The 20,689-nt window shown below is 34.3% G+C and overlaps 1 protein-coding gene across 1 annotated transcript; it reads right to left on the bottom strand.

Annotated features, from left to right (window-relative positions):
• Positions 1-5,991: 5,991 nt before the first annotated feature.
• Positions 5,992-10,222, bottom strand: LOC140151926 (left-right determination factor 1-like). Its single transcript, XM_072174236.1, has 4 exons — positions 9,848-10,222; positions 8,690-8,966; positions 7,893-8,141; positions 5,992-6,782 (listed from the first exon to the last, which is right to left on the bottom strand). The coding sequence occupies exons 1-4, from the start codon at positions 10,107-10,109 to the stop codon at positions 6,428-6,430; spliced, it is 1,143 nt and encodes a 380-aa protein (XP_072030337.1). The 5' UTR covers positions 10,110-10,222; the 3' UTR covers positions 5,992-6,427.
• Positions 10,223-20,689: the final 10,467 nt, after the last annotated feature.

Raw genomic sequence — 20,689 nt, 5'->3', positions numbered from 1 at the left:
CATTTTGATTCTTTCATTCGTATCAATGTGTTACTAATTATATGCCTCCACCCACTGCACTTGACTAATGTTTTATTACTATTGTAACAGCTAAGAGTATTGTATACATGTACACAATACTGCATTTATGTGTCTCACACATGCACCTGTATGACACAGTGTCATACAGGTTTGACACATGTATTACTTAAATAGTCACCTATTGTAATCAACATAAACAGGGCTTTGTTTTAGCTCTTGAGACCTCACAGCTGTGCGCTTTAAGAAATTAAGACTTAAGTGCCAAGTGTTTCAAGTGATATGTATGTACCCACCTGTATATAGCAGTCCACAGGTATGCTAGATGCAGGGGGTGTAGTTGACAGGTGGATGACATACATGTGGAGATGTAAAGGGGTGATTCTTATAGGATTCTCAAGGTCGGGTTGTTCCATCTATTGCACTTACCCACTTCTCATGTTCTCGGGTTATGGGTGTCAAGAGGTGTCAAGGGATACTATAGTATTCTCATCCTTATGCCCGTGCTACAACTTGAGCACAGTTTAGTATGTCATGGTGTTCTTTTGCTTAGTTTGGCAGAAAACCTGATTTTCATGTATTGGAAAATATCAGGAAAACTGGTGTCCCGATATCCAATATATTACAAAGGCTACAAAAACTGGAACTACAGCGAAAATTAGAAAACAAAAGATGGGCTCGCAGATATGGACAAAGTAGATACCGGAAGGGTATTGTCATCTGCTTTGCACTGATTGATGTGAGGTCTATAATTCAGTGATACGTAGGGTATGCACCAAATATTATTATTGGGTAGACACTTCACAGAAATGTTTCCAAAACAAAAAAAAAGTAAAGTCTATTTTGCCACAAATCAGCATTGACTTTTTTACTAAAAATTGGAATCAAGAAATTAAAAAGGTTTGAAGTTTCACATCTGGTATTGAAATGGAGGAAAGATGTACAACTGTACATGTTATATCATAACAAAATTATGACTGCAACAAAAGCGGTGCTTTCATTGATTAGGCTGCGATCACATACAAAATACGCTCATTCGATCAGGCTGAGTTCACATAGGAGTATGTGAACTCAGCCTGATCGAATGAGCGTATTTCGTACAGCGAATACCGTATACCATATACTTCTATGTGATCGCAGCCTTAGAGAGCACAATGTGCAACTTTTGATTTAAGATCACCATTTCTTTAATTTTCAACCAATTTCAACAAAAAATGTCTCTTTAAAATAAGAGCTAAAGAGTACAGGTATTGGTTGCCTGTTTAATTTTGATATATTTGTCTTTGTTCAGGATATACAAGGGTGAACATTACTGGTACCTTAATTCTTTTGCTTATTGTAGACCTTTTCCCAAGCAAAAATTTGTGTAATAATGATCTACAAACTTGTTGTTGCAGTCATTGTTATGATATAACATGTTCAGTTGTAGATCTTTCCTCCATTTCAATACCAGATGTGAAACTTCAAACCTTCAAATTTTTAGTAAAAAAGTTAGTGCTGATTTGTGGCAAAATGGACTTCACTTTTGGTTTTGTTGTGGAAGCATTTCTGTGAAGTGTCTACCCAATAATAATATTTGGTGCATACCCTACAAATATCTGCAGCTGACAACTGCATTCCAAAGCTATGAAAACAGATGGTTTGATCTCAGATACTTAATGCTATTATGCTAAGTACTACTTGAGCAATTACTAGTCTTTGTTAAGCAGTCAGTCATATAATGACTAGTCATTTAGATGGAATTAAAGGAAGTCTCAACCAAGTCCAGCCAGTCTAATTGATAGGCTAACACAGACAGGTTAATTTAATGTTTGGCCTACAGGTGCACTCTATTGACAAGGCTACTTCAAATTGAACATCTTCACATCTAGAGTGCTATGTTGTGATACCAAGAAATGCTCTCAAGCATGTTCTTACTCCCGATTCCAGAAAAACACAGCACATTTTTTTTAAATAAATATAATCAATTTTCTTATTTGGTATTAAACATGTAAAAGTCAATTTTAATATTTGGAAATAAGGGTAAAAACTAAGAGTGTTTCGGGTGTTTTTTTTTGTAAACTGTGACAATCAATCCCTAAGACTTGTACAAAGACTAATTACAGGTCAGGCATTCTAATTTTGGAACATATTTTCCAATCTTTTAATTTTATAGCCAATTATCAAAATTAACATAAAATATTAAAATTAAGAACAAACTCTTAGCCTATCAAGATTCTGTTCGGCTTGTGCCAATTCTGCGAATTTTGCGACTACAATTTTTGGACCTTATTTCTAAAAAATTGGCAAAATATTAAAAATGAAAAACTAAAGGATTAAGATTTAGCTATGTTTTATTTGTACAACAGGATACTGTTTTTTAATAATAATTATGATTAAAAAAGAATTAATGCTGTATTTTCCTGGAATCAAGAATATTTAAAGTTAGTCATGGTTTTGATACATAGTGTGAACAATCTTACTCCCTATTCCAGAAAAATACAGAACTAATTTTTGGGATTAAAAAAATATTATCCTGTTTTGCTAAATGAAACATAGCTAAATCCTAATCTTAGTCCTAACTGGCAATAAAAGTTAAATTTAATATTTGGTCAATTTTGGGAAATAAGGGCCAAAAACATGCGTTTTAATGGTGTTTTTCGTATGCTGTGATAATCAAGCCCAAAGACTTGTACCAAGACTAATTTTAGTTTATGCAGTCTAATATTTGGAAAAGACATGTTTTAACTAATCATTTAATTAAAGTAACACAAGAAAGTGAAAATTAAAGCAAAATTTAAGCATATGCTCAAGATTTTGAATGCTTAGACTTGTTCCAAGTCTTTGATTTTTGTGACTCGATTGTCAGAAAACATGCCAAAAATGCATGTTTTTGGCTCTTTTTTCAAGAAATTAGTAACATAGTGAACTTTTTCTTTTATCTCCAGTTCGGACTAAATGAATGATTAGGATTGAGCTATGTTTCATTTGGCAGAACTTGATAATATTTTAATCCCAAAAAAATAGTGCTGTATTTTTCTGGAATGGGGAGGTAGAAATGGTTATGATAATGATCAACTAAACATGTGTGTATTTCATAATTGGGCCATTCCATTTAAAATCCAAATATTTGGAGAAAAATCTGAAAACGTTTTTACTTTTAGAATATCATGTGAATGATGTCATGTATGTGGCTCCTGAAATTTGTACTAAAATTAATATCTAATTAGTATTTTTGTGAAACTAGAAAAATACAACCATACAGAAAATTATTATGGTCATCAAGTGTGGGCATATGACAAGAGTCGATTATACACAATTTAAGAATCGTTATGTTCCTTTATGTCACTTTCAGTGTTTTATTTTGCTAACATTAACAGCAAGCATACAACACAACAACAAACATTGAAATATACATAATTATGGCAATCTTATTTTAAAAAGTGTTGATATAACCAATTTATTATCAACTTTTTGTCGAGTATAAATGTACAAATTCAAAATAGTACCATATCAGAAAAACACAGCACTGCATTTTTTTTTAATTAAGAAAATAGTGTCTTGCCAGATAAAAATATTTTTTTAAAGAGTTGATATACCAATTTGTTAATCAACTTTTTTCAGAATGTACAAATTCAAAGCAGTACCATTTTTCATGAAATACTGCCGATATCAGAAAATGCAGTACTGCATTTTTTTTGTTAATTAAGAAAATATTTCTCTGTTGTGCCAGATGAAACCTAACATTCAATCAATGTTTACAAAACAAAAGGATTAAAATAGGTAACATTTGTTAATGAAGCTCATTTTCAGTATTTTGAAGGTGTATTCTTAATTTTGATCAACATATTTTTCTCCCATATGCATAATGAAGACTGAAAAAGATATTGAGACCATTATGGTCTCGGGAAAGAGGTGTATATTAATTATCCTTAAGGTGGTTCTACACCCCTTGATTTGTGACTTGCATTTTTGTCAAAAAATAAGAACACACTGGTAACAAAAGTTATGTATATTATAGGGGCAAGGGTACACTGGAATTTCAGTGACTCGAGACAAGCGGTACATTATTTATGATAAGAAAAGAGGTACCGCTAGAATGTACCCCATTTCTTAACACATAATAAACCACTTGTCTTGAATCACTGAAATTTCAGTGAAGTAATTGGAACCCTTGCCCCTATAATATACGTAACTTTTGTTACCAGTATGTAGTTATTTTTTGAGAAAAATGCAAAATTAGTCACACAATTTATCAGGGGGCATAGTACCACCTTAAAACCTAGGAGTTGGTCTATGAGCATTGGTGAGACGAAACATTTGGGTATTTTTGTCTCAAATTTTTCAAGACATTGATTGAAATTAAAATATTGGGTCAAAAAGAGAACTTCAAGTGCTGAATATTTTCTTTCATATTTGTTTAAAATGTAGCGATATTTTAATAGCATGTTAAGTTTCATGATTGATAAACTTCATTTAGGTCATTCATTTGGTAGCTTCTGGCCTCATCGTACTAGTAGTAAGATAATAATGGTTCAAAAATTAATCTTATCAAACATAAACATCTTATTATTGATTTGTGATATTTTTGGTTGTAATGCAAGCCTTTTAATTCCGCTCAACAGTGAAGTGAATATAAAAGGACAAATCAATTCTAATGAAAAAAGGATAATGACAAAGCCCAGACATAATGGTTTATAAATTGTCAATTGATATTTGATGTAGGATGTTTATGGAAATATTAAGTCTAATATTAGGCCTACTCTTCGCCTGCAATTTTTTCCAGACAGAAACATTATCATGATCATATAAACACATCAAAAAAAGTAACTATTTAATACTCTTTTAATGGAAAGATTGGGGTGAGGGAAAAGTCCAAATTAAGATTGAGAAATCAGTCTTAAAGATTGAAAATTCAAACTAAATTCCATTGCATTTTCAATCTAATTTTAGACTTTTCCCTCAACACAATCTTTAAGATTGATTTTTCAATCTTTGGTTTTAAGAGAGTATGCCAGAATGGTTTACCGTATGCCAAATTTGGGAAGTGCATTGGACATGTTGGAAGCAGAATTATTTCTTTCTATACACATTATGTCACCTCATTTTGTAATGGTCAGAATACTGATGTTGCAGCATACATTTAAAACCAAGATTTGAAAGTTGCAGCAAATCTTACTGACTTTTAGTATCCATTAGGCTATTCCATTTAAAATCCACACTACCCCTGTGGAAGATTTAGCTTAAGTCTGCCACAGAGGGAGTATGAGTTTTGAATAGAATAGACAGTTGGGTAACTTCCATTTGAAATACTCACTCCAATTATGGAAGATATAGGTAAAGCATAATACAGGGGGAGTATGGGGTTTAAAATGATTAACCCTGACCAATTACATTTGAAAAACATACTCCCCCTGTAGAAGACATTTCCAAAATCTTCCACAGGGGTAGTGTGTATTTTAACTGGAATAGCCCATTGAAGGAAGTCTGTTCGTTTCTCATTGGATTATCCTTATTGTTTCATGCATTTGGAGGGGATCAACAGATTGTCATAATTCACATCAGTTGTCATCATTCACAAACTGAAAGAGTTTTCAATATTTTCCCCGGTATTTTTCTGACGTAAAGGGGACCTAAGTTGTCCTTTCAGTGTAAAATTTAGATTAAATATTTTCTTTACTCTTCCACTTCTTGTGACCTCATTGGTAGCAGAAAATAATGAACTTGTCATGTTTCAATATGGGATTACAGGCAGAACTTTAGTCACCAGCTTCTTTTGTTATGCATTTGCTCCAACTTTCAAATCTTGGTTTACTTTCAATAATTGGAACCAATCAGATGGAAGTAATGCCTGGAAGTTATTCATTTTCTTAGAAGTAACGCCATGTTAAACATAACTGATGTGCATCTGGCTGGGTCCATTGAAACCAGAAGGTTTATAAAGTCGTATTTGAAAATAGGGTCTATTTAAAAACGTTCATTAACTTATTCTTAAACGTACCAGAATTCTAAGAGTTTCAAAAACCTTGGCATTCTGATGCAAAGAAATAAGTTATTCATCCATCCACATCATGCAATTAAAATTCATTAGTTCGCATCAGAGAAGATCTTCTCTGGTTCGCATTAATCGCGACATTAATCAATCCATCTTCATAAGAACCAATACTTTACTATTGATTGAGCAATTATTATGGGCAGTGAATCTGAGTTGCTACAAAATGTCTCTATAAACATAATCATATAGCTGATAAGGTTACCGATGCATTTTACTAAAAACAAGTAATATAAATATACAGTTCATCATGTTAAATATCTGTTTTACATTGATAATGACAGTTAACATAATATATAAAATAAATATCTATCTATTTACATTATTTACATCGTCTGTGATGATTTTTTTTTATTTTTTAGTTTAGTTTGTATCACATCACCGCGTGCATTGACATTCTTCAATTACCATACCAGGAATCTCAGAAACTTGAAGTTGTGTCACTCCATTGTTTTCTACAAGATACATCATAGGTAAAGCCGACGACCTGGCCACTGCACATTGATCCAAAGTAGAAGGTCCACTTGGTATATTTAGAGGTAAACTGAAGATATCGCGCACTCTTCTATGTCCATTACGTCTATTACAAGGTCCAGCACAATCGTAGGCTTCAAATCCAGCCGGTTCGATAATCCAGCGGTTCGCCCATTGGGTCTCATGGAAATCAACATAGCGAGGGGTTCGACAACATGACGTGGGTTCGACGCCTTCTTCGCAGTCAACAGGCTCTTCTCTGTGAAAAGAATAGGACAGACGGTGAGTACAATTAATCAATTAACAATTCTTTGAATTCAACGTGCAATTTTTGCAATCACTGCATAGGTAGGTGATATTTGCATATTATGTGATACGATCAATCAAAATCAGTCGGACCTCGAAAATAATGATTTTGAGATACAACCAAACAAAGAAAATGTTTCCTTTTGTTTCCTGTTGTTTAGAAACTCTTTAATTTGTCATATCTTTGAAACTAGTTGTTCAATTTCAGATTTCTGTAAAATCCAGCTTTGTAAATGCTTTTTACTATCCTATAAGAAAATTTATTATTTCCGAGTTCCGATTGATTTTGCCTGATCGCATCACATAATTTATGATTATCGTTTGTTGTTTTTAAATTTCAGCTCATTCAATCAGTTGCTGGATTTAAAAAATATCTTTAGATTAAATTCAGAAAACATACAAAATACGGAAAGCCACAAGAAAATGGCAAAAACTGCGGAAAGTGACATAATTATTAACAAAAAAGAACACGGGAAAACAATGCTGCACGTTTCAATTTACGACCAAAAAGAACAGTTTAATGATATCCATTTACGACTAATATAAAGAACAGTTTTTGGATTCCAATCACGAATACTTGAAGAAGTGATTGCTATAACCACCGTTTTATTTCAAATAATGAAGTCTGTGCAGGTAATACGTCTACTATATATAGCAAAATAAAAATTGTGAATGATTTCTAGCACAAATAATATACGTAACATACTAAAATTGTATATTTTATGCAAACTCCCTTTGCTTCCTTTAACTTTCATGTGATTTATATACGTATGCCAGGACGTGTACTCATTTATTACCAGTTTAACTCTTAATTTGGTTAATTCGTCTACCGTAGATAGCAAATTTATTTTTTTGCAAACTTTTTTATTTTTTTGCAAATTTGGTTAATTCGTCTCATTTATTACCAGTTTCACTCTTAATTTGGTTAATTCGTCTACCGTAGATAGCAAATTTATTTTTTTGCAAACTTTTTTATTTTTTGCAAATTTGGTTAATGCGTCTCATTTATTACCAGTTTAACTCTTAATTTGGTTAATTCGTCTACCGTAGATAGAAAACTTACCTTGGTGCGTATTTGACGGTGTAAATAGTCAGCACGGGTACGTCAACCTCTGTTCCAGGAAGATCATGCCTTCCATGTCTTATCATTGAAGCACGGACACTGTCAGCAACACGGTTCGCATAGCGGCCTGGTCGGAATGGGCTCACTCGTAACTCAAGACCTTGGTTGCTGGAGGGAGTCTCGAGCCAATGTCTGACTGCGGTAGTAACATCGAAGATAGTGTATCCAGAACTGTCTACAGGAACCATTCTGTTTAAAAAGAGATTGAAAATGGAAAATTAGTAATCAATAATTTCACTGTAATATTTATACAAAATTTTACGGGGACAATATGGACGAGAAGTGTAATGTTCCAACTTTAGCATAAACTTGCCATTTTTGTTATAGACCATTGTACACTAGAATCTATAACATGCTCATATATCAGGGCACAGTTCTTTAATCCCAATACATTTGTACATTCACTTAATGACCTTTGAAAATTTGGGTACAAAAACTCATATTCTGCAACTTTTTTTTCACTACCAGTGTTTAATTGAGGTTATTGAACTATGCCATTGGGATGAGGCCATTGTGGTCCATAGTGATATATTGCAATATATCAATATAGACATGGTGAAAAGAAGTTACTATAACGAAAAGATTACCATCCACCTCCACCCCCTCTTCCCCACCCGCACCACCACACGCACACACTTTCTTTTTCTTTTTTTAAGATTCTCGACGAACGCCTAGGAGAAAACAAAATGGGGTCAACAGTTTGCAATAATACAATATTTGAGATAACGTAGGCCTACCTTTCATCAACCTGATCAACAGAGGAATTGCCATACATTTTGAAGGCCACTCTTTCGCCGTGGTCCATATCGGAAGCATTCTTGCCTATCTGGTGGATGGTAGCTCTGGCACTGTTAACTGGGTGACGATGACTGTGGTTCCTGTGAGATTCGTTGGGTCGTTCCTTGAAGAGACTTAACTCGGCCATCAGGATCTCACTATGAGGTGGTATGGAAGAAATGTCGAAAGAAAAACTCTGGCGAGATGGGTCGGTATGCAGGATGTTGCCGTATATATCTGAGGAATGAAAACACGTATGATTATAACCCGCATTCTACATTGTCAAGTTACTTCAAGTTTGTAATAAAAGCGCAAAGATAAGATTTCGTTAAATATTTGGGTATATTATCAGTATTATCGTCATTATGCGCTCATGTCCCACCAAAAATAATATCCAAACGCTCATACCCCAACCCTTAAGTGCTTCTTTTTTATTTGTGTCCCAGTTCAGTCATTTATACCATTATTCCCAATACTTATGTTAAACATTTACAATACCCTAAATCATTGACAGTTTTCTTTGGTACGCCCATTTCCTTTTTAAAGGAATTTTAATTATTTTGTGGCTCATTATGAAGAGTGATAAATGTCTATCATCATCTGATCATTTATAGTTGGTAAAATGGTTGGAGTTCAGTTTTCAGTTTTACCGCTAAAGATATGGTCGTGCATGATACTTGGTACACCAGAGAAGACCGTGTTATAATGGTTAATGGCATATACGTGTACAATTATACGTACACGTACATGCCATTAACCATTATAATCCGGTCTTCTCTGGTGTACCAAGTATCATGCACGACCATATCTTTAGCGGTAAAACTGAAACTTGAAAACTAAACTGCAACCATTTAATTACCGCGATAGCCGTGATTCATTTTTTACAGTTGTAATATTGTCGAACGTTTCTCGAATATATTTTGATCTGTTTTGCGTCCACGATAACTGCATTTCTTTCTCGGGAATTGATAAGTCCAAAATATATCGCCTCGAAAAACGGCATTAATTGTTTAAAACTTGTCTACCAAATTGGATGAGAAAATATGTTAGTTTTGCAGTTACTTGTTTTGTAGATGTATTTTCAATTTTAGAAATAGGTCAACAAAATGTAGGCTTACCTGGATTTTTGTGAATTCCTTTGGCAATCATTCTTCGTGTTCGATGTGACCTCAGCATTGATGTATACAATGAACGCATATCTTCTGGTATCACGATGTCATCTTTGCTCAAAGTTGGTACCACTTCTGGATTGTTTATTCCCAACTGCGACAGAAGTTGCTTCTCTAGAATTCCATCAAAATCCATAGCTACATTTGCTATAATAAAATCCAGCGATATGTAAAATCCAAAGACAAGGACGAGATTCCAATTCGATAACATGATGATGATGATACAATTTACAATTTTTCAACTTCGGAAAATAATAATATGCGATAGCTATACGACGATGTGTTCAGTTTTGGTCTCAAAAACAGAATGAACTTACTTTGTGCAATTTGCAATGTTTATATACCACCCAAAGTTAATACGTATATTTGCTCTTTACTGACTGGGCCAGACGTTTACTGATTAAACGTGATTAGTGGTTTAATGGTGCTTAAAATGGTGAAATTGATTATCAAGACTGTACATAGACCAATTACCTCGTCTAGTAGGAACCCGATGTATCGATGAGCTGCCATGACGGGTTTTAAACGACCGTTGGATGCGTTCGAGATTCAATTAAATATGATAAGTGATGATAAGCCAATTAAAACTTAAACAGAGGAAATCACCAGCGTAGACAAACAATTAGAACTTGTTATCATAATTGCTTTCAGCAATCGTATTTATGGGCATGTAACATTAATTCATCACTGATCCGTCCATCATCTATCTCGTTACGGTTTAGGGTTATTTATTTATTTATTATTTTATTTATTACTTCTTGTTAATTGTTGATGTTTTAAGTTGGAGAAACCCAAAATGTACTCGCACTGACAAAATAAATATAAACAAATAACACGTCGACAATTTTGATCATTTTAACACATAGGCTTTACTTAAATATCAAGAATGCGAATGTTTCAAAGATGTGTTTTCTTTTTCATCAAGTAATTATACTGATTTCGAATTTTTAATTGTGTGCTTTTGTATCGTTTTATAGGTCCAAATAGCATGTACGATTTGTTCGAAACAATCAAATTAAATTTTGAGAATATTATTGCGCTCAAATTGTAATTTTAAATTAGTGACAAACAACTGGTAAACCCGGGAGGTAAACATGAAAACTGGGCAAAATAAATACGTAGTACATTTTTTGTATAACCATAGATTTTTTTGATAATCTATGGTATAACGACCAGACATTTATTTCAAAACTCAAACAATTTTCCAGTCTACGGTGACAATCTATAGGCATATGCTTAAAAATGTCAATCAATGTCAACCCATTAGCCTAAATACAGGAAATTAATAGGTCTACTTATGGGCCAAATAACGACTGCTAAATGATTGCCATTTAGTGTAATCCATTTACTGCCTTTCAAGATAATCGGATCCGCTAATGATTTCAAGGGTCATTAACATTCATCTATTGTTAATTTTGTCCCGTTGCATTTGAAGCACTCTAAATCCCCTTAGCGTAACATGTTGGTTCCTATATATACCAGTGGCGTAGATTTCTTTTTAGACATTGGGGGGGGAGGGGCGGGGAGGATGGGGTTGAAAAAAGTCTTGAATCCAACAACTTTTGGCGACAGATTAAGTTTATGGTACAAATGCGCGCGAAGCGCACGAAAAATTTTGATATTTTGTAGCTAAACTGATGAAATATGGTGCAAAAGTGGAATAAATGCGGGCGAAGCGCGCGAAAATTTGCACATTTGGGGCTAAAATGGGCAAATATGAGGTTAGTTTGGTCAGAAACCCATATTCAGGTGTCAACATTAGGGGGGTGATTGTATGGACCATCCCCCCTGGCAAAATATTGGGTTGGGAGGGATAAACCCCCCCCCCGGTTACGCCTATGGTGCCTAATTTGCATAAATCCAAAATGGGAGCTTAAGCAGGGGTGAAATTTCAAAGTGGTCAAAACCATGTCTTGCTCTCATCATAAGGATTTTTAAAAAAAAGTATAGTTTGAATAGAGAAACGCCCGATGTTGTGCATTTATTCTTGGCTTTTGGCGTTTAGGACCTACTCCCGATATCTGAGACCATAATACCTAAATTGGTCTCAGCCCGATATGCAGGGCCCGTCACATTTTGTCAGCATCGATCCATGTAGGCATATATGCATGTTTTTGTGATTGCGAGTCTCAAGACTTGTATAGTGTCAGTTTGAAATTTTGCAAATTGAGTTCGGGTCCTTTTTTTCTGTTTAAATGATACACCAAATGACTTCAATTGGGCTTTAATTTTACAAAATTTCAATTCAACTGCTCAAACTTAAGTTTTACACAGTAATAGTGCCAAAATGGTCCACCAAATCGCTTCAATTATAGGCCTACTTTGATCAGCTCGTTATCGAATTGTTAGGCTTTTACCACTACGCCGAAAAGTACACCCACGCTAGAGTGATAGTTTTGACTAGTCTGGTCTATATTGTTAAAGAAAGTAGACAAAGAGTAGGGCTTCATTTAATAAATTGTGATGCTTCTGGGGAGTATCACATTATAAGGACCGCCGATTACGAGCTGATCAAACTATAGGTCTTCATTTTGCAAAGCTTTCCAAGTTCTGAGGGGGGAACATCCCCCTGCGTATAGTTGATAAACAAATGGCCACTGTCACTTAGTGCTTTCGACATTTGCCAATTTATGTTTAACACAATTTATAGACCTACCATAATCATGATAATCGAGAAAACTTGCCGTACACGAATAAGTGCCAAAATGGTCCACCAAATCGTTTCAATTAGGTCTTCATTTTGCAAAAGTTTCTTAGGCTTCTCAGGGGACATTTTTTACATTTTATTATTTTCTTCTAAAATTGCCCCTCCCCCTTCTGACTGCTCTAGATCCGCCATTGTTCTAAAAACACACACATTGTTAAAAATGTCTTCAAAAATAATATTATAAAAATACCCCTTTGGCAATGTTTTGGACCCCTTCAGAGGAAAAATTCACAAATGAAAGGGTCCACAAAATTTGAAAATACCCCTTCAGCAAAATGCTTAAAGAAAACTGTCAGGAGTTACACAGTAAGCTCCGGGAGTAAACTAGGTCAAATTTCTCATGCACAGAGGCTTGCAAAATGTACCCATTCCGAATCGCAACATGTCACAAATCACTCCAAATCACAAACGAAATAGGAAAATGATTTGTTTGATTTGAGAAATGTATAGGCCTAACCTCAGAATGGCATGAAATCATGGGTCAAAGGTTATGCATGTACATATTTATATTGGACTTTGAGTGAATTAACTCTGAATGGGGACATGACAATAAAAATTGCACCAAAATTGCGAATTGAGTACTTGTTCGAGATTTCCTATATTAAGGGGAGAAATTTGAGACCTATTTAGATGAAATCGAACTTTTTTTAAATTTTAACCTCTACGGTATGAAATTTTTGACATTTGACCTATCTGACCTAATAACTCCTGAACTAAGCACCATGATTATGATTTTTGACTTTTTTTACTCCCTATGATGAGAGTTTGAGATACATTACAACATGATGCGATAATTTGTACGTTTTGGCCCCACTGTGACCTTCGACCCCTTGTGTGAACCACAAGGGCATGGAAAAAACTGGAACCAATCAAATTTGTATTATTTCAGGTTTAAAGATGACCCCCCCCCCAAAAAAAAACCAAACACATTGGTTCATCTGAGGTTCCACTGATGTACCAACAGAAACCCAAACCCATAGCGCCCTTTACTAAGAGGAACTTGAAGAGGTTCCTCTTCCTCCATCAGTAACTCCTGTGGCATTAAAGCCTTAGTGTACGGTTTCCTTCAAATTTTAAATTTGTTATTATACACAAAATGCTGGAATAATGCTAGTAATAATTATCGGGAAGGTTTCTGTCCATTTTGAGCTGATATATTAAGGTAAAGTGAAAGAAACCCTGCTGGTTATTTAATATTTTGACCGTTTAACACGCAGTTCTATAGGAGGACATAATGTCATATTTCTTTGAATTATGACATTATCATGATTATGTCGAACTTTGCTCTGTTGACCTACACACACAACAAATTTGGATGATTCCATTTATTTAGGTGCAAGTTGGGACATGTGTAAACATTACAAATATGCAAAAAAAATCAGGTTTGAAAAAAATTTCATATTATAAGATCGTACATTATAGCTTTCTCGGTCCACTGGTACTCCAGCTTCCCATCCTCAATATCCGAGATGTGACCATTTGGTTGTGGAATATTTGGATCAGCCTGATCTGCTGTTTACACAAGATACATCATCAACACCAATATACCAATATCAGTAGTAGATAGCTAACACAGCAACAAGCAGCAATCATCAATTACTACTTCAACACCAATCAGCAGTAGATGGCTACCTTAGAGCCAATAAACAGTATTGAAAGCTTATTCATCAACATCAATATCAGCAGTAGGTAGCTATACTTAGCGCCAACAAACAATTAAAAGCTACTTCATCAACACCAATCAGCAAAAGGAAGCTACTTCATCAGCACCAATATCAGCAGTAGATGGCTAACCATGCTAACACAGCAACAAGCAGCAATTGGTAGCTTCTTCATCAACACCAATATTAGCAGTAGATGGCTACCTTTACATGTATTAGAACGAAAAAAATTGCCGCTATGAAGTAAAATTTAGAGAAAAAATGTAAAACATTACTTCTAGAGTAGAAAGATACAATGAATCGAGATGAGATTCGAAATGCTATCTTCAGTATATATAGCGAAAAAATCATAAAACGCGCACGGTTACTCTAGGCGAATTAAAAAAATCGGCATTCGTCCTATATGCCGCGCTATTAAAAAAAAAAGGAAAAAAGAGGTAAAAATAGAGAAACAGGTATAGATGCGGACAGTGACGAGTCTGTAATATCGCTTTAAACTTTCTAATCGGGACTGATGTATTAGAAAGAAAAAATTCGCCGCTGCATGATGAAGAAAAATTTGGAGAAAATAATGTAAAACATTACTTCTAGAGTAGAAAGATGCAATGAATCGGGATGAGATTCTAAATACTATCTTCAGTAGATATAGCCAAAAAAGTCCTAAAACGCGCACGGTTAGGCTACTCAGCGCGAATTAAATTATTATTTTTAAAGGTTTTTTGCTTGCTATCTTCTGATGATAGCAATTTTGTCAGCTTCGTCATTTAAACATTTCTTTATAGCTTTGCATTCAGCCTAATGATGATTTTTCTCTAAGAGCGCAGCCCCAGTCAATTCTGAATCATCATCCCCAACAACGCGTGTTAGGCGATGTTTTTTTTTTTATATATATTTATTTTTCATGTTTTTTTCTTGCTATCTTCTGAAGATAGCAATTTTGGTCAGCTTCGTCATTTTAACATTTCTTATAGCTTTGCATTCGGCCTAATGCCGATTTTTCTCTAAGCGCGCAGCCCTGGTCAATTAGAGAATAAACGATGGAAATATTTGTTTTTACTACCGGGTATCCGCTATTGTCAAACTTTCTTACTTTTTTGTATTTTATTAATAAAAAAATACTATCTTGAGTATAGATAGCGGAAAAAACAAACAAACAAACAAAACACATCAAAAACAAACTTTCCTAACACATGTTTTCTAAATTTACAAATTTAAAAAATATTTTCTGTTGTTTTATTAGGCCCGCAATGCCGCTTCTTGCACGCGCGTTCCGAGAAAATGATGCAGATCGTAAATGATGCATGCCGTAAGTGGGCTCATGCGTGTTCACAGAAGATGATGCATGTCGCAACGGGTGATTTGCAAATCGCACCGTAAATGGTATCTTGGGTAGATAAAAAACAAACAAACAAACAAACAAACATGAAATATAAAAAATATACCAAATGATCTTTCTGACTCGTCCCATGCTAAGTTTTATGATTTCCTTATTTTTTGTATTATTTCATTAGGTTTAAAAAGGCTCTCATCAGTAGATGGGCCTAACAAAATATATTCAACCTTTCTCAATTTCTAAATGACAAGAGCGCAGCCCCAGTCAATGCAGTTTTGCCGTCTCGCGCCGTACTGAATCATTATCATCTACAACGCGTGTTAGGCAATATTTGTTTTTAATATTATTATTTTTCATGTTTTTTGCTTGCTATCTTCTGAAGATAGCAATTTTTGTCAGCTTCGTCATTTAAACATTTCTTTATAGCTTTGCATTCGGCCTAATGATGATTTTTCTCTAAGAGCGCAGCCCCAGTCAATGCAGTTTTGCCGTCTCGCGCCGTACTGAATCATCATCATCTACAACGCGTGTTAGGCAATATTTGTTATGTTTTTTGCTTGCTATCTTCTGAAGACAGCAACTTTGGTCAGCTTCGTCATTTTAACATTTCTTTATAGCTTTGCATTCGGCCTAATGCCGATTTTTCTCTAAGCGCACAGCCCTGGTCAATTAGAGAATAAACGATAGGAATATTATTTTGTTTTTACTACCGGATATCCTCTATTGTCAAACTTTCTTACTTTTTTTGTATTTTATTTTTAAAAAAATGCTATCTTGAGTATAGATAGCGGAAAAAACAAACAAACAAACAAACAAACAAACAAACAAACAAAACACATCAAAAACAAACTTTCCTAACAGATGTTTTCTAAATTTGTGAAATATGTTCTGTTGTTTTATTATTCCCGCAATGCTATCTTCAGAAGATAGCCGCTTGCACGCGCGTTCCGAGAAAATGATGCAGATCGTAAATGATGCATGCCGTAAGTGGGCTCGTGCGTGTTCACAGAAGATGATGCATGTCGCAACGGGTGATTTGCAAACCGCACCGTAAATGGTATCTTGGGTAGATAAAAAAAACAAACATGAAATATAAAAAAATATACCAAATGATCTTTCTGACTCGTCTCATGCTAAGTCTTATGATTTCCTTATTTTTTGTATTATTTCATTAGGTTTAAAAATGCTCTCATCAGTAGATGGGCCTAACAAAATAGGCCTATTCAACCTTTCTCAATTTCTGAAATGACAATACTGAAAAAACCTTTGTTCACAATCCTAAGTCAGAATATTATTAGTAACAGAAAAATATACCAAATGAAATAACAAAATATTATCAACCTTTCTTACTTACTTTCTTTGTATTTTATTTAAAAAATCACCCGTTGCGACATGCATCATCTTCTGTGAACACGCACGAGCCCACTTAAATATTATCAACCTTTCTTACTTACTTTCTTTGTATTTTATTAAAAAATACTATCTTGAGTAGATAGCGGAAAAAACAAACAGACAGACAGATAGACAGACAGACAGACAGACAAACAAACATGAAATATAAAAAAAAAAATATACCAAATGATCTTTCTGACTCGCCTCATGCTAAGTCTTATGATTTCCTTCTTTTTTGTATTATTCCATTAGGTTTAAAAATGCTATCATCGGTAGATATGTTTGTTTTTTCCGCTATCTATACTCAAGATAGTATTTTTTTAAAAATAAAATACAAAAAAAGTAAGAAAGTTTGACAATAGAGGATACCCGGTAGTAAAAACTAAATAATATTCCTATCGTTTATTCTCTAATTGACCAGGGCTGTGCGCTTAGAGAAAAATCATCATTAGGCCGAATACAAAGCTATAATCTATTTTCTTTTTCAGCTTTGTTGATCATCTTTTCTCTTTTTCAGCTTTGTTGATCATCTTTTCTCTTTTTCAGCCTTGTTGATCATCTTTTCTCTTTTTCAGCCTTGTTGATCATTTTTTCTCTTTTTCAGTCTTGTTGATCATCTTTTCCCTTTTCAGCCTTGTTGATCATCTTTTTCAGCCTTGTTGATCATCTTTTCCCTTTTTCAGCCTTGTTGATCATCTTTTCTGTTTTTCAGCCTTGTTGATCATCTTTTCTCTTTTTCAGCTTTGTTGATCATCTTTTCTCTTTTTCAGCTTTGTTGATCATCTTTTCTCTTTTTCAGCTTTGTTGATCATCTTTTCTCTTTTTCAGCCTTGTTGATCATCTTTTCTCTTTTTCAGCCTTGTTGATCATTTTTTCTCTTTTCTGCCTTGTTGTTCATCTTTTCGCTTTTTCAGGCTTGTTGATCATCTTTTCTCTTTTTTCAGCCTTGTTGATCATCTTTTCCTTTTTCAGCCTTGTTGATCATCTTTTCTGTTTTTCAGCCTTGTTGATCATCTTTTCTCTTTTTCAGCTTTGTTGATCATCTTTTCTCTTTTTTCAGCCTTGTTGATCATCTTTTCTCTTTTTCAGCCTTGTTGCATCTTTTCTCTTTTTCAGCCTTGTTGATCATCTTTTCTCTTTTTCAGCCTTGTTGATCATCTTCTCTTTTTCAGCTTTGTTGATCATCTTTTCTCTTTTTCAGCCTTGTTGATCATCTTTTTCTTTTTCAGCCTTGTTGATCATCTTTTCTCTTTTTCAGCTTTGTTGATCATCTTTTCTCTTTTTCAGCCTTGTTGATCAGTCTTGTTGATCATCTTTTCCCTTTTTCAGCCTTGTTGATCATCTTTTCTGTTTTTCAGCCTTGTTGATCATCTTTTCTCTTTTTTCAGCTTTGTTGATCATCTTTTCTCTTTTTCAGCCTTGTTGATCATCTTTTCTCTTTTCAGCCTTGTTGATCATCTTTTCTCTTTTTCAGCCTTGTTGATCATCTATTCTCTTTTTCAGCTTTGTTGATCATCTTTTCTCTTTTTCGGCCTTGTTGATCATCTTTTCCCTTTTTCAGCTTTGTTGATCATCTTTTCTCTTTTTCAGCCTTGTTGATCATTTTTCTCTTTTTCAGCCTTGTTGATCATCTTTTCTCTTTTTTCAGCCTTGTTGATCATCTTTTCTCTTTTTCAGCTTTGTTGATCATCTTTTCTCTTTTTCAGCCTTGTTGATCATCTTTTCTCTTTTTCAGCCTTGTTAATCATCTTTTCTCTTTTTCAGCCTTGTTGATCATCTTTTCTCTTTTTCAGCCTTGTTGATCATCTTTTCTCTTTTTCAGCCTTGTTGATCATCTTTTCTCTTTTTCAGCCTTGTTGATCATCTTTTCTCTTTTTCAGCCTTGTTGATCATCTATTCTCTTTTTCAGCTTTGTTGATCATCTTTTCTCTTTTTCAGCTTTGTTGATCATCTTTTCCCACTTTCAGCCTTGTTGATCATCTTTTCTCTTTTTCAGCCTTGTTGATCATCTTTTCTCTTTTTCAGCCTTGTTGATCATCTTTTCTCTTTTTCGGCTTTGTTGATCATCTTTTCTCTTTTTCAGCCTTGTTGATCATCTATTCTCTTTTTCAGCTTTGTTGATCATCTTTTCTCTTTTTCAGCCTTGTTGATCATCTTTTCTCTTTTTCAGCCTTGTTGATCATCTTTTCTCTTTTTCAGCCTTGTTGATCATCTTTTCTCTTTTTCAGCCTTGTTGATCATCTTTTCTCTTTTTCAGCCTTGTTGATCATCTTTTCTCTTTTTCAGCCTTGTTGATCATCTTTTCTCTTTTTCAGCCTTGTTGATCATCTTTTCTCTTTTTCAGCCTTGTTGATCATCTTTTCTCTTTTTCAGCCTTGTTGATCATCTATTCTCTTTTTTCAGCTTTGTTGATCATCTTTTCTCTTTTTTTTCCTTTTCTACCATCTTTTCCGTTTTCTACCCTCTTTCCCTACCTTTTCTCTTTTTCAGCTTTGTTGATCATCTTTTCTCTTTTTCAGCCTTGTTGATCATCTTTTCTCTTTTTCAGCCTTGTTGATCATCTTTTCCCTTTTTCAGCCTTGTTGATCATCTTTTCTCTTTTTCAGCCTTGTTGATCATCTATTCTCTTTTTCAGCTTTGTTGATCATCTTTTCTCTTTTTCAGCCTTGTTGATCATCTTTTCCCTTTTTCAGCTTTGTTGATCATCTTTTCTCTTTTTCAGCCTTGTTGATCATCTTTTCTCTTTTTCAGCCTTGTTGATCATCTTTTCTCTTTTTCAGCCTTGTTGATCATCTTTTCTCTTTTTCAGCCTTGTTGATCATCTTTTCTCTTTTTCAGCCTTGTTGATCATCTTTTCCCCTTTTCAGCTTTGTTGATCATCTTTTCTCTTTTTCAGCCTTGTTGATCATCTTTTCTCTTTTTCAGCCTTGTTGATCATCTTTTCTCTTTTTTCAGCCTTGTTGATCATCTTTTCTCTTTTTCAGCCTTGTTGATCATCTATTCTCTTTTTCAGCTTTGTTGATCATCTTTTCTCTTTTTCGGCCTTGTTGATCATCTTTTCCCTTTTTCAGCTTTGTTGATCATCTTTTCTCTTTTTCAGCCTTGTTGATCATTTTTTTCTCTTTTTCAGCCTTGTTGATCATCTTTTCTGTTTTTCAGCCTTGTTGATCATCTTTTCTCTTTTTCAGCTTTGTTGATCATCTTTTCTCTTTTTCAGCCTTGTTGATCATCTTTTCTCTATTTCAGCTTTGTTAATCATCTTTTCTCTTTTTCAGCCTTGTTGATCATCTTTTCTCTTTTTCAGCCTTGTTGATCATCTTTTCTCTTTTTCAGCCTTGTTGATCATCTATTCTCTTTTTCAGCTTTGTTGATCATGTTTTCTCTTTTTCAGCTTTGTTGATCATCTTTTCCCTTTTTCAGCCTTGTTGATCATCTTTTCTCTTTTTCAGACTTGTTGATCATCTTTTCTCTTTTTCAGCCTTGTTGATCATCTTTTCTCTTTTTCAGCCTTGTTGATCATCTTTTCTCTTTTTCAGCCTTGTTGATCATCTTTTCTCTTTTTCAGCCTTGTTGATCATCTATTCTCTTTTTCAGCTTTGTTGATCATCTTTTCTCTTTGTTCATCTTTTCTCTGCCTTGTTGATCATCTTTTCTCTTTTTCAGCTTTGTTGATCATCTTTTCTCTTTTTCAGCCTTGT

This window comes from Amphiura filiformis, chromosome 5 (assembly GCF_039555335.1).
Source record: "Amphiura filiformis chromosome 5, Afil_fr2py, whole genome shotgun sequence".
NCBI classification, from domain to species: Eukaryota; Metazoa; Echinodermata; class Ophiuroidea; order Amphilepidida; family Amphiuridae; genus Amphiura; species Amphiura filiformis.
Note: the sequence above shows the minus strand (reverse complement) of the source record. Positions and strands in the feature narration are given on the sequence as shown.

Bases quoted from the DNA above. Each gene is read 5' to 3' on its own strand.
- LOC140151926 (XM_072174236.1), bottom strand. From the start codon at position 10,109: ATGTTATCGAATTGGAATCTCGTCCTTGTCTTTGGATTTTACATATCG. The intron at 8,967-9,847 runs GTAAGCCTACAT...TTCATTCCTCAG, and splicing joins AGGAATTCACAAAAATCCAG to ATATATACGGCAACATCCTG. The intron at 6,783-7,892 runs GTAAGTTTTCTA...TTCTTTTCACAG, and splicing joins ACCGTCAAATACGCACCAAG to AGAAGAGCCTGTTGACTGCG.